The sequence below is a fragment of the Phocoena phocoena genome, chromosome 2 (assembly GCF_963924675.1).
Source record: "Phocoena phocoena chromosome 2, mPhoPho1.1, whole genome shotgun sequence".
NCBI classification, from domain to species: domain Eukaryota; kingdom Metazoa; phylum Chordata; class Mammalia; order Artiodactyla; family Phocoenidae; genus Phocoena; species Phocoena phocoena.
The window spans coordinates 2,974,908-2,989,663 of NC_089220.1; the positions used below are offsets into that span (position 1 = coordinate 2,974,908).

At 49.1% G+C, this 14,756-nt stretch overlaps 1 protein-coding gene across 4 annotated transcripts in view; it reads right to left on the reverse strand.

Moving 5' to 3' along the window:
• Nucleotides 1–5,696: 5,696 nt before the first annotated feature.
• Nucleotides 5,697–14,756, reverse strand: part of PPP2R5C (protein phosphatase 2 regulatory subunit B'gamma) — a 119,071-nt gene continuing 110,011 nt past the window's right edge. For 2 of the 4 annotated variants that reach the window (XM_065871929.1, XM_065871927.1), the window contains exon 13: nucleotides 8,037–8,168. In XM_065871929.1, coding sequence (XP_065728001.1) covers nucleotides 8,037–8,168 — 132 coding nt within the window. Of the gene's footprint in view, nucleotides 8,169–13,425; nucleotides 13,543–14,756 lie in introns of all 4 variants that reach the window. The other 2 variants (XM_065871926.1, XM_065871928.1) reach the window with 2 other exon arrangements.

Below are 14,756 nucleotides of genomic sequence, written 5' to 3' on the forward strand. Positions count from 1 at the left end.
AATAGTTTTAATATTTTAAACATTACCCAATTGCCCTTCCAAAGAGTTGTACACGTTTGCATATCCATCACAATAAACATAAATGCTATTTCCTCCCAGCCTCCCCACTGTGCTGTGAATTTCCTTCTGGATCCATGATGACCAGCTCCTCCCACCAGGGTGGCTGACTTTGCTGTGGACGAGCCCCCCCTTCCCTCGGGAGCCCTTGTTTTCTCACTGTGAAACGGGGCGAGGACACATAACGCTGACAATTACAGCAGGTGCCGTCTGCTGAGCTTCCTCTGCCCACTTTAAATGATCATGTCTTTAATCCTCCCAAACACCTACACGGACTGAATCGTTACCTGCATTTCACAGATGAGAGCACAGAGGGGGATGGAGCTGGAATCGCAGCCCAGTGTGAAGGCTACAAGTCGCCTTCCTCCCTGGAGCCCAGCTTTGGAGGGTGAGCTAGAAAGCTGCCATGAGTGGATGGGGCCCTCTGGCATCTGTCCCAGCTGCCCCTTGGGGGGCATTACGGGGTAATCACCTGTTTGATGTCTCTTCACAGCGTAGGGGGATGCAACCCCAGGGAGGCACCGTCAGAGGAAACAGATTCTTTTTCCTCCTTTATAGTGAGAGAAAGGCCAGCTACCTCTTGTGAATTCTGGGTCATCACCTGTAGCGTCCTCGCAAGAGCCGGTTTCAGGGAGAATTAATGGTAAATTGCAAAACCTCATCCTGGAGGAGGGGCGAGCAGGTGGTAGGAGGTGGAACGTCTGCCCCCCTACCCCGGGCCTCCCATGTGGCCAGAGAGAATCACACCACCGGTTTCACTTTCAGTACAGCCTCATTTGGACATTCAGAATTCACTGAGCATTGAGGGGATCAGAGGGCAACTCGCTCATCTACCCGCCGCAAATCTATGCATCTACATGAATTCCTCCCTCCCTGCCTTCCTTCTGTTACAATGGATAATCTGTCCTTGTTCCTGTTGAAGACCAACCCCTGCACTTGTGCTCTGGGTTCCAGGCCCCTCTCGCCTTCACAGACCCCATGATGGGCTTATTCCCCTTGATGCACAAACACACTTGAGCAGCCCCTCTGCAGCAGGTCCTGTTTTCTGGTTTCCTAAACCCCAAAGTGTCTCCACCAGGATGCTGAGACGTCCCCTGTCCACGTCCTCACCTTCCGTCCTGCTTCCCACCACGCCCAGCGGTTCTCTCTCCGAGGTCAGCAGCCTCCCCCGATGGCCAAGCCCTCCAGAGACCCTTCCCGACCCCACCTGCCTCCGGGCCCCAGGCAGCTGGGCTAGTTAGTTACGTCTTCAATTCATTCTCTTCTGCCCAAGGGGAGGTGCTCGAGGATAGCGCCATCCTGCTCAGAATACAACAAAGACGTGTGTGGAGGGAATGGACCAAATGCGTGAGGTCGAATGGCATCACCATTCAGCACCACCCAACTGAGCTCGGGGTCACCTTGCTGCTTCTCTTTCCTGTGTGCCTCCTGCGTCTGGTCAAGGGTGTGGGCGGGCAGGGGTGGGTGAAGGATGAGAGCAGTGTTTGGATCCCCGCCACCCGGGTGAGGTACGAGCTTTGATCCTGCTAAGAACAGGGAGGCCACGCATCCTCTGAGTCTCTGTCCCCGGGCTGCCCCCTAGCTTGGCGCTGGGGTGGTGGGAGAGTGCGTGGACACCCCGTCCACCCTCTGTGCAGGGGGACCCTGCACAGCCTTCTCTGGCCACCAGCCTTCCTTCCCTTGCCATCGCGGCCCGACTCCTTGACACGCGGGCGTTGGGAACGCAGGGGCATCACGCCTGGTCCCCACGGCCAGACGCCCCGAGTCCCAGCGGTAGCAGAGACTTCGCACCCTGAGGCGGCTCTGGCTCCTCCCGGCCGGTCCTCGCTCTCCTGCACGGGACTCCCACTCTCCCCACCTCATTCAATTTGAGGGGCTTACGTGCCCCCCAACCCCGCCACCCCCTGCCTATCGGCTAAGGTCCACATTCCGCAGCGAGCTGGCCCTTGCCGACGTCTGCAGCCTCACTCCTCGGCCACTTTCCCTGGTCCCTCTGGTGACGGTGTAGCTCCAGCAAAACTTCAGGCCTCCCCCATCGCTGGGTCTTTGTACACATCCCTTTGCTTGGAACATTTTCCACCTTCACTGAGTGGAGCCCAATGAGGTGTCCCCTGCAGCGCCCCGCCCTCTGCCTGTCGTGATCCTGACTTGTTGGGCATCTCTCCATAGAAGCAGGTTGTCTGTGAAGCTCATCACCAGCATTACTGTCTGGCACATCCCGTAAACCCCGTGATGGGATGAGCAGTGAGCGAGACTCCCCCACGGCCTGCCTCTTTCAGGGGTCCAGCCCCTCCCCGGCGGGCATCCCAGCATTTTGCACCTTCATTCGCCTGACAAAGTGAGCAAAGTCTGCACCCGGGGCAGAGCTGGGCACTGGGGACACACGATGAAAAAGCAGATGAGGTCCCTGTCTGATGGTGGAGGCGCTTAACTAAGAAACAAATATAATTACAAATTGTATCAGGGCTCTGAAGGGAAGGGGGTGGGCTGAGGGTAACGGGGGTGTCCAACTCGATAGGGTGGTCAGAGAAGGACTCTTTCAGAGAAAACATTGCCGTTTAGACTGGTGGGATAAAAAGAAGTCAGCCAGGCCACTTTGGGGGATGGGATGGGCATGACAGCCTGTGCAAAGGCCCTGCGGTGGGAAAGAGGTCATCGGGTGAGACATGGAGGCCTGATGGGACACACTGAACGTGGGTTGCAGAAGTCAGCAGGAGTCAGATCAGAGATTCTTATCTCCATGGCGAGGAGTTCAGGCTTTATTTAAGTGCCATGTGAAGGCACTCAAGTGTTTTAAGCAAGAGGGTGACGTGATCACCGTTTAAGATGCTCTGGAGAGAAAGCCGTCACACTGTCTGGGGGATGATGGAAGCTGGGGCAAGGCAGATGGACAGAGAGGTACCTGGGAGGCGCGGTCTCTGGGATTTAAGAATCCCTAGTGGAGGGAGAATCCAGGCTGTGTTCCGGGTTTGACCAGCAGCGGTGACAGCACCAATTCCTGGGATGAAGACGAATGCAGTGTTGTGGCTGGGAGGTGGCAGGCAGGTGTGGCCCGTCCTGCCGGCACCGGCCCCTCTATGTGTGGGTGTCAAGACCGTCCCAGGCACCCTGAGGGCCCAGCGCCCACATGCGCACAGACATCTGTTGATTGGAATTCTCTCCACTATCTTCACCTGGGTCAAGTCTTCACTCTAGGGGGCCCGTGTTTGATTTTAATTTATTATACTCAAGTTTTGAAAGAGCAACGGGTGAAAAATAAGGGTACCTTTTTTTTTTAAATAGAAAATGTGTGGTTATAAATGACTGAGCATTTCTGGTACATCCTGTACAATGCACGGATGACTCCAAAAAGCTTTCCTCAAATGTTCTGAGAAACTTGGATTTTAATATGGCATTTTTTTCTATTCAGGAAATACCTAAATTTTTACTTGTTAAAGTAAAAACACTTCCATATGAAGCTTGTTGCCTATCTCAAGTAAATCTTTCATTTTCCCAGAGATATTTAAAAAATTCACAACCTAGAAAGAATGCAAGTGTCAGGCAACATAAAGGACGACCCACAGGCACACAACTCTGAGATCCCATTAAATATGTACGATGGACCGGGTGCCAACGCCCACTAGTTCCGGGCTTTCCTGTCTCTGGGTCTATTTCATTTTCTGTAAAACAAGGGTTTTGAACTAGACCAAGGGTTCCCAGAATTCCAGATTCCACAGGTCAGGAGGCTGATCTGCGCTGTTGCCATATTGTTTTTTCTGGGGGGTGGAGGGTGGCCCACGGTACTGCCAACTGTTTTCAAGAAGGGAATTACTAAGAAACTGCTATTTATGTTTGCCATTTAAAATTTTAATGTTAAAATTAATTAATTAATTATATTTATTTTTGGCCGCGTTGGGTCTTCGTTACTGCGCCTGCGCTTTCTCTAGCTGCAGCGAGCGGGGGCTGCTCTTCGTTGTGGTGCGTGGGCTTCTCACTGCGGTGGCTTCTCTTGTTGCGGAGCACGGGCTCTAGAGCGCAGGCTCAGTAGTCGTGGCGCACGGGCTTAGTTGCTCCGCGGCATGTGGGATCTTCCCGGACCAGGGATCGAACCCGTGTCCCGTGTTGGCAGGCGGATTCTTTAACATTGCGCCAGCAGGGAAGTCCTGTGTTTGCCATTTCCTGAAGGTTTAATGCCAAGAGTGGAGGAAAAGCATGTCAGTTAAAGGACAGATAGTGCTTTAATGGAAGGGAACCGGCTCATTGCCCTTTCGTCTTGAGTACGGGGGCGCCCTTTATCATGCCCAGCACTGGTGCGTGCAGACTGGCGGCGGGAACCCGTGCACAGCCATCAGAGATCTGACACGGTCCCAGCATCACCTTAGGTGAAGATCTGGGGTCTCAAATCATGTCGGCACGAGCAAGGGGCCAGGAATTGGGAGACGTGGCTTCTACGCTCACTGAACCTCCGGGGACCTGGGTCTCCTCACCCATGAAGCAACTTGCTATGGTATGAAGTCATGCCGGTCTCCAGGCTGGAGAAGAAAGCTCGTGAGGGACGTAGATTAAGTTACGGTTACTGGATCGCTTCTTGGTTTGGGCAGTGGGCCTGTTCACCGTGTTATGAACGAGTAAGTGAAGTCAGGAAGTCTCTTTTGCCAGAGATTCCCACCCTGGAGACTTTGCCTGGGCCCTTACCTTGCCAGACTGATAACCGAGACGACTGGTTACCTAGACACCTCCCCTTCCTAGACACCCCAGCTCCAAGGGCGACTTCTGCACTTCTGTCCTGGGGTGGGGGGAGTCACAGGGACCGTTTGGCAGATAAAGGAACTGAGGGGCTTGGGTCACGGTCCACCTGCTGGGAGGCTGAGGTCATTGCAGTGACGGGACAGAGCAACTTGATACTGGGCCTGCCCCCAGCGACCTTTCGGTAACAGCACCGGTGAGGACAGCAAGGCCCCCAGTAAGAAGGGGGCGGATCAGCTAGGATCTCAAACTCATATTCTTAGCCACACGACTCTGTTCTCAAGACTTCAGTGTCTCTTCAAGAATAATTTTAAACGTCATGGTTAGGGCTCAAATAATTCCATTTCTATAAACTGTGTTCTGATTCACACTTGCCTACTCACAAAACAAGAGGTGGTTGTTAAAAGGTCATCTCTACTTTTTCCCATTAGAAAAGTAGAAAAATGACCTTACAGAAGGCTCTGCAAAGACGTGGCTGTGATGGACGGCAGCGTGGGCGCCCCGCCAGTGCTGAGTGAGGGACTCCCGCCGGTATCCCTGGCGGGGCTGCTCTGCCCCTAACTGTCGCCGGACAGAGATCGGAACCGGCTTGCCCAACACCATGGCTAAGTTTAGTGTCATGATGAGCAGTAAAATTCACATGTTCTTTATTTAGTCCATATAATACACCATTTTTAGAGTTTCTTTTAAAATTAGATAAAAGAGCATATTAAATGGCAAGTGTATGAAGTCTCTCTTCATAAACAATGTCAAAACAAAAAGTTTTGAATTACAAAATGTTAAAAAATATGTAGGTACTTAACATTTCACTAAAGCATCAAGTTACAGATATTTTCTAAAGAAAAATAATTGTGCCACTTACCTATTTTTGCTGTTTCTATGAACTTTTTTTATTCTGTACATAGGACATTTTGTACAAAATATGAAGTCTACATTTTTATTACTCATTACCATAAAACAAAGGTACAATGTATGTACAATATTAAAAGGAAGCCATACTAAAGCTGCACTAAAAAGACACTCGGAATAGTGACATTTCTGATGTACAGATACACTTCAGAAAGAGTGAAGATGCCAAACGCAGAACTTTCTGAAGAAAAACAGTCACCAGTTTATTTTCAATGCAGGACTTCTGAAATCAGTTTGGTACAGAATAAACAGTGTATCTATGTAATAATATGTCAGTTGGACAATTAGCACAGGGAATCTGAGTACTAACTAGGAAAACTTTCATAGCCCAAAATATTAAATAATACTCTTGTCAAAGAAAATTAGTTTCTCTCAAAACTTTTTTTTTCCTCCCTTTTTGGTGAATGTTTGTCTTCAATAAAGAGCAGAAGTAAAACCTAGACAAAAAGATGTTCTTATACGTTGAGCTTTCCACATCACCCAAACACTGGTATTCTGCTTTTTCCCTAGGGCAAGAGGAGAGGCTTCCCAGAAACCTCTGTCACAAACATAACTGCGAACATCCAAACCAAGTATATCTGAGAATCTATCAGCTAAAGACGGAAGTTCAAACAATGGTTTATCAAAATACATAAGACGCTGCTTTATACAATAAAAAGCACCCTTTTTCCCTCAAAAGGAGAAGGCATCTAAACTTTTTTTAAATGATAAATTTCATCATGGTGAAGTGGATGGATACTTCCTGCTCACAAAGAGGGTTCCTCCCCTTTCAGCTGGGGCAGCTTCTAATCTAGCACTTGCTTTGAACGCCAGAAATCCCCTCCCTCCAAATGATTTTCCTACAGGAAACAAGGAAATAAACATCATCAAAGGATTTAAGTGAAACCAAGGGGCAGCACGTACCACAGCTGCACAGGGAACCACGTCTGCTTCTCACAACGTCTGAGTGGATTCCCAAGACCTCAACTGAAAAACAGATCCTGAAAGAAGCCACGTTTTACCTTTGATGCATCAAGACATTTAACATCAAGTTATAGAATCTTATGCCAGAGACAGAAGAAACTAGAATCACTGGTTTAGAGCAGCAGTACGCATCTCAAATAGCTTTCAAGCAGGATAAGTAAGTCAAAATACTGGCCACCCGGAGAGTAATAAAGAACAAAGCATTAAGTTTAAAGATTTTTCTCCTCGTGCTGTTCCATCAAAAACAAAAAGCTGAATACATGCAAGGAAGTCTGAAATATTTAGCAGCATTGAAGACCGATGAAAACTCAAGACGCTGTATTTTCCTTACGAGGCATCTATTACGTGAGCTCTTTTCAACAGAAAGAGACTCCTTGGAAGCCATCGCTGCCGCCGCCTCCACGAAGCCCTCAGGGCCACACTGCGGGGAGGGGGGTGCCTGCCCACGGCGCTGTTCCTGCTACTTTTGCCCAAAGGCAGCGGTGGCCTGCATCAGGCCCGAGAGCTGGCCTCACTCAAAATGATCTCGTCCTAATTTTCTACAAAATGTGGAATTCTCAGAGAATATAATTTTATCTAATTGAAGAGCCTTGTTCAAGGGCAACAACGTGTAAGTAGAGAGAAATCATTCCGCAAAGAGTAAAACACAGACACATCACTTTAAAATTCCAATTCCAGTCAAGAGAAAGCTCTTTTTAAAACAAATTTCTCCTACGTGCCCACTCCCGGATCCTGGTCCTGGACCGCAGACTTGGAAATATGGCTTTAGCGATACACAGAAGCAGCAGGGTGTGGTACGCATGGTATTGGTCAAAGTAAAGCAGTACCTTAGGAAGAGGCAGCGGCCGGGGGCTGTCGTGTCACTTTCCCAGTTGAGTGGTGTTGGAACGATGACAGCAAGGAACCACTTCCATGAGATTAAAAAACAAAAACAAACCAAAAAACCCCAGAAAGAAACTGCTGGCATTAACAATCACGTGGAAACAATCTCAAGGGTTGTAAAGTCTTAAAAAGTAGGTAATACTTTTTTAAAGTGCTCCTTTGATTTGAAAAACACTGATATTATCATTGGACCACCTATCTTAAATGATCGCAAATTCCATTTGGGGAGAACGTGAAGATGATGACTAGGGTGCTTTCCTTAGCTCTGATTTTGGAAAACCAGCTTACTTGGGACCGTGCAGGGGACACCATGGGCGGCATGTGGCCCTGGGTGGTCACCATTGTTTGAACTCCTAGTCTCGAGCTGAGGCGGAAGGATGTTATTGCCTACGGAACGGGGTTGGAGAAAGCTTTGACTTGAGTGTAACTGATTTGTATGGCACACAGAGCGTGTACTTTCTACAGACCGGAGCAGGGCTGGCGCGCGCACGGCGTCGGGGCTAGCGCCCGTCCTGGGGGACCAGCTCGTCAGCACGGCCGTGGGCCTCCAGGGCACTCTTGGTGTGCAGGTCCTGGGGCAGCTCGGACTTGCGGCGCACTAGGGGCCGGTCCTTCTTCAGGTCCTTCTGTGCCTGGAATAAAAACGCACGGCATTGGCTACAGACCCACCGACCCGGAAGTGTGCTCGCTCTGCACTGAGCCAGTGGTGCCCACACTCAGCGCCTCCCTGGGGATTTGGAGCACACAAAGGGCAGGATGTTTCTTATCACCCTCATTAACCAAGAACGCCTCATTTATTAAAAGTAACCCAAGGACGGCGTGCATAATATTGGCATTGTGGTCTTATAAAATGTGTAGTTTTGTACAGAGCATCGAGTACCGCTATTTGCAAATTCACCAGTTTTAGTAAATCCCATAAATTGTAAAATCTTCCTATTTCACAGAATGTTACCGAAGTCAATTTATGGCTATGTCCCTTCCAGAAGCATTTCAGGAAGTTGAAATTTCCCTTGGAGGTAAATAAAAAGAAAGAATGAATAACATACTTAAACTGGACTCGAAGCCAATAAATAACAGGTCTAAAACGTCTATCAAATTTGAAAGAAGATACTTAAAATGAGAGGTATTAAATGGGTCATGTAGGGGGAAAAACCCTCTAGAATTCAGAAAAACTGTATTTAATTATTTGTATAAAATTTCCTAATAAGGGTAAGATATAAGACTCCCATCTCCATTCCATTTTTTCCCTAAAGTTAGGACATTTTGGTTTTACTCAACAAAACAAAACGAAAACAAACACCCCAAAACTAAAAAACCCTACATGAATCCCTTTTTGCATGGGGATTGAGAGATCTGTGTCTGCAAAGAAAGGGGGGGGGGCTGATATGGTGCGTTTATACACCGAAAGTGTCCATATCCACGCATAATAGTTAAACAAGTTATTCGGTTTTGGAGTAGGGCCATTGCATCAATAGCAGTATCTTTGAAACAAAACAACAAGCCACCTAAATCACCTAGACACAACGTATGTACCAGGAAGCTGCCAGTGCATGAGGAACTTTAACCAGAACCACGTCTTCCTTTCTGTTTAGTGTCTCCAGCAAAGGGGAGATTATATTTAAAGAGAAGAAGTTACGTTTGTGGTGGTGGTCAAACACCTACCAGAAGAAAATCTGTATTAAGTCAATCACTTGACAACAGAAAGAACGTATCCCTAACCACTCCTCACAGCACCCAGCTTGCCAACATCGGTGGTACGACATGCAAAGTGTAATTCTCTTTGCATTAATGAAATAGCCAAGGCCTTGCGGACGCCATATATGAAAAGTACACACTTTTGCAGAGCTAATGTTTCTTAGGGTTCTTTGCAAATTTATATGACAACCTCAATAATATCAAGGTTTGTAAGGAATTTTCCATGACATCATTTTAGGATTATTTCTAGAACTGTTATTTGAATATTAACGTTCATTTATGGCAAAGGCAGGAATTCTGGTTTTTTCCTCCTGGGAACTAATGTAAGATGCCTTCAGGACAACCCCGCATGTCAGGAGACTGTGGAGGCCCCTCCGTCCCCGAGGGGCTGCCTGTCACGGTCACAGTCCTTGTAAGAGTGGTCTCATCTGTGGAGCGTGTTTGCCTTCGACCAATGCAAAACTCAGAGGGAAATTCTACCCTGAATTTTATGTCCACTCCAGGTGGAGCTGTAAAACAAAGCAAAGCGAAGCAAAACAAAATCAGGCCTTTCCGATACTTGAAATATTTAATAAATGCTGCAACAGGCATTCCAAAGAGAAGAAACATTTCGATAGAAAATGCCTGGAACCAATAAGTGCAAGTTGAGAAGGCAAACATGACCCCGGAAGCTTCTGGAAGGACAGAGAGTGTGATGGACCCATCTGAGCCTCTCTGCATAGCCATTTAAAACCAGTGTGTAAAGCAGAGAGCAATTTCACAAGCGACAAGGCGGGAAAAAAAATCAGAAAAAGGGGAGGCAGGAGAGTGGGACATCATGCAGACGGTCCCTCTAGGCGAGTGACACTGGTGGAGGGATGTGTGGGCCGAGCATGCTGTTGACGGTGGGCAGACAAGACAGACGGACACGCTGCCCCAGACGCCCCTACGGAGGTGCAAGCCGGAGAGAAACGGCCTCTGTCTGCAGCAAAATGGCAACGCTGAAAGGCTAAATCTATACAGTAAATGGGAAAACGACATCGGGGTGGGTCATACAGAAGAGCGCACGTTTTACTACTGAACTTAGGACAGAACTCATCAAAAATCTCTGGAGGGACCAGATTTCTTTGTCTTCACCATCACAAGCTGGAATGACAGGGAAAAAAGGGAAAATACTTCATGTACATAACATTGTCAGTGATTTTCCTAAATATAAAAGCCTTAAATACACTTCTACGTACTGAGTAAGGAATACCTTCACTTCCCACCTTCCGTCTTTCTACACCTTCCTTAACTGCATGGTTGACACTGCTTTCCTCCCGACCGACTGTTAAAAATGAGAATTGTAAAACATTTTAAATGTCTCTGATGTCAATGTCATTCACATGAACGTTACTAGTTTATTTTGGAGGTTCTATATAGGGTTACACAATCTTCTCAAAAGAAACCCAAATCATGGATCCGACAGGTAAATAGATAATTGAATTCCTCCACAAAATTCCAACCAAGTACATTCCATTAGCATTAGGGTCTCCTCTGCCGATTCTCCGGCAACACTGTCATGTACCTCACATGCATCCCAAGCCCACATCCGAATCATTTCAAAGAAATGCGGGATTATTTTGATATTTGGGGGGAAATTCAATTGACCCATAGAAGTCTACAGTAAGTCTTGATATTGGGTCGTGTTAGTCTTCCAACTTTATTCTTTTTTCAGAGTTATTTCGGCTATTCTAGGTCCTTTGCATTTCCATATGAATTTCAGAATTAACTGGTCTATGTCTTTCAAAAAAAGAAAAGTGCCTGTTGGGATTCTGACTGGATTGCGCTAATTTTGGGGGAGAACTGACGTCTTAATAGCATGGAGTCTTCCAACCCAGGAATGTGATCTGTAGAAATCTAAAGGTTATGGGTAGGGGGATGATTTTTGTAAGAATGTCAGTTACACAGAAAACTCAGTCATACAGTCTAATTTCAAAAGTCATAAAAACAAACCAGCAAACTGAAAGAGCTCTCCAAGCGATGTCCTGTCTACACGTGGTGTCTCAGAACTAACGAGGAGATGACTATAGAGGCTGCTTCCTTCATAACTCCTGCAGGGAAGGAGGGAGACGCGCCCTCCTCCAAGGGCCGCTGGAAGATCGGCCACCACGGAGATACTAGAGCTGACTTTCAAAGGCAGTCTTACTCAAGATGAGAATGCTATTTTAATTTGTGTTCCTTCATCTCCTACAGAGTAGGCCCTAAATCAGAAAGCCTAGGCCCATAGATTATGTAATTATGTAATACGTTCATCACATTTTGGGCATAGCTTATTCTTTTCCTAGCTTTAATGATCAAGTCCAAGGATGTACCTACCAAAAAGAAAAATCCTCCAACCCTAAAAATATTTCATGTGTAAAGACCGGCTTGTTAGACATCAGTTTCTTTCTCTACGTTGTACGGCCCGAGTGACCTAAAGACTAATATGTGGTCATAAACCCACCGGCAGGCTTGCTGGTAGCAGGGACCCTGATTTTGATTTCCTCTGACCACCTTCAGTAACGAGGCCAGTGTTCACGTCTTTTAGCCCACCTGAAGCCAAAACATCAAAATGGTAATCAAACAGGTGGCCTCAAATTCCTTTCCAAGTTTAAAAAAAAAATTAAGAAGTAGGAAAATTAACACCCCAGAGAGAGAGGGAAAGATAAGGATTTTCACGTTTTTCATTCAATCTGTTCACTGCTAAGAATATTGCAAGGAAATGATGGAATCCAACTGGATGAAGTGAAAAAACGAGTTACTGCTGTTCTTGCACTGTATGTTTCGTGTTTGCGTCCACCTGCTTTTATCTTAACCTAAGGCCAAGAACTAGCCGGGCAGGAAGGGGCAAGACGGGCCAGTGCGGGTGCTTTACTCTGGAAGCACCAAGGGAAAGGCATCTGGCCTGGCGCTGCCTGGTCGGAAGACGATGCCGGCCACATATGGAATCCCAGATTTTCTAGTAGCCACATTGAAAAAGTGAAAAGCAACTGATGAAATTTATTTTAATAATATTTTAAAAATTTAACCCAGTAGATCCAAAATACTACCATTTCACCATGTTGTCAGCAACAGAAGATTATGAAGGGGATGTTTCTAGGTCCTTTCCTCACACTAAGCCTGGGAGCTCCCGGGTGTGTTTTGGGCTGCCGCACAGCTCAGAGCCGACGGCCACATGTCACGTGTGCCTCAGGGCCGCCGCGTTGGGCAGTGCAGTCTGCATGGTCTAGAGCCTGTGCTCTTGGTGATGCCCGATCCTGTCTGATCAGGTGGGGAATACAATTTACTTGAGTTAAAAACGAGTAGGTTAAAAAAAAACCCTCTCTGTCTGAGCTCAGAATGACACTATCATCTAGAGACCATCTGCATTCAGTATAATTTTAGCCTAACTTGTTACTTTTCAGCATTGTGGTGCTGGATGTCTTTAGGAATTCTTAGCTCAAAGGGGATTAAAGTTTCAGAGTCAGAAAGGGCCAGATCCCCAAATCCAGTTAGCACTTTATCAACTGCAAGGATTGAGAACAGGAGGTACAATCGGAGACCTACAGCAACTGCGAGGCTCCTTACACGTGGGAACTCCACCCACTACCCTCTTGAAAGCCTAAATCGCAAAGGTTCCCCATTTAGTGACAGGGGCCCTTCTCTGGATCGGTGGTGATCTAAATAAAGTGGAAACAAAACCACTCGAGTGTGGGTATTGCATGAGGGTCCTGACAGAGCCCTGACCCTGGCACAGGCCTGCGAGGCAGCGTGACCCTGCTGTTGAGAGGATGAGGGCTCTGCCTGATGTCCTGGGGCCCGGGGGGCCGGCAGTAACTGTGGAGAAGTAAGAGGGGCGCCTCTGGGCCAGAGCAGAAGTCGCAAGGGGGCAGAGGGCGCAGAGGGGGAAGACGTCACCGCAAACCTTTGAGTCTTTGCTCTCGTTAACATTTGACTGCAGTGAAGAATTGGGATTATTACTGTTAAAGTAAATGAAGAAAGACATTTCAGGCACATACTTAATCCTTAAAAACTGCTTCTACTAATTTGATCTGAGGTATATGGATGAAAGGTTTCCTGTAAGATCCCACCATGGCATTTTTCACTTTAGCTTACACATAGGAGGCAGTGCTGTCTATCACATCACTAACATCACAGGCACGTCTTAAGCAAGTCTCTTAGGAGCGCACCCAGCTTAGCTCTGTGCACTTTTACCTGGCGAGCCTCTTCGTTCACTGTCTTTCTCAGCATCTGCACATCTTCAAATAAAGGCCCATCTGTCTCCACTGCCACCGGAAGGCTCATGGTGCTCGCTTGACTACACACTGCGTACTGCAATGCAAAGCGCGGAGTCACTCTCGGTCAGGTCAGCGCTCAGGGCTCGGCTCCAGGGCTCCTGGCCCAGGCCACCCCCCGCGGCCCCTCCTGAAGGGAGCCCACGTGCAGGGAAGTGCTCCCTGCCCGGCCTACACCTGCAGCGCCCGGGCCCCGGGCGTCGCCTCACTCCAGACTGTCCCAGCCCCTTGCTGGGCAACGCCCCGCCCTGGAGCCTCCAGCCTGCTGACTCCCCGTGAGCCTGGATCTGGTCACGGAAAGCTTCCCGCGGAAACCTCCACCTCCAGCCCCCAACCTCTGCGCACAGCCTTGCCCTCCTCTATCTGCCCCCTCGCTCCTGGTCATCTTCTCGGCAGTTTCCAGACTCGCCTAAACCCCATCACCGATCACACCCTTTTACTCACAGCCTCTCCGCTCTCCTCCCAAACAACACAACCCCAATCGGTCCCACAGCTCGCACCTCACTCTGCAACCCCATGGGCGGCCCTGCGGGAGGCCCGGTACGCCCACGTGTCAGTGGGGTCCCCTTGGCTCCGCTCCTGTTCCCCACGGGGCGCCCTGGGACTCCACTCTCTTCGGGGTCTGGGCCAAGTCAGGCTCTGCTGTGAGCAGGACGGGTTTCTGACTTTGTTTCCGTGAGTGGGACGTGGGGATGAGATCACTTCGGAGGTGGCTGTGACGGCGCGGGGGAGCTAAGGCACACGGAAGGCCCTGACTGTCCTCAGCATTTGGCGGCCACTCTCTGTGCGTCTGCCGCGAGCTGGGCGCTATTCCAAGCACAGCCTGTAAGTGTCTGCTATGATCCCACTTGGCTGACGGGAACACTGAGGTACCTACGCTAACCGCGGGGCCCCAGGCCAGTGAAGGGGGAGCTGGGGTTCCGAGCCACAGCTTCGCACCCCTTCCCCCAGCCCTGTGCCCGGCTCGTGCCCTCCTGGCCACAGCGAGCCCCTCTGCCTGGGCTGGGGACCCGGCACCCACCCCTACGCCCCCGCCTGGCCCACCACCTCCCTCCTGCCACGTGGGCGAGCGACCAAGAGGGCCGCTCAGCTCTCAGCAGCCCCTCCTGCCCCCGACCCCTCGGCTCACCCCCGCGGCTCTGGGCCTCGCCTCTCCGACGGGACGCCGGGCACCAGGCTGTGGGTGACCGCTCTGTGGCCACGCGGGGGCCACAGTCATCCCTGAAGCTGCCCCTCCCTGCCTGTGGTGCC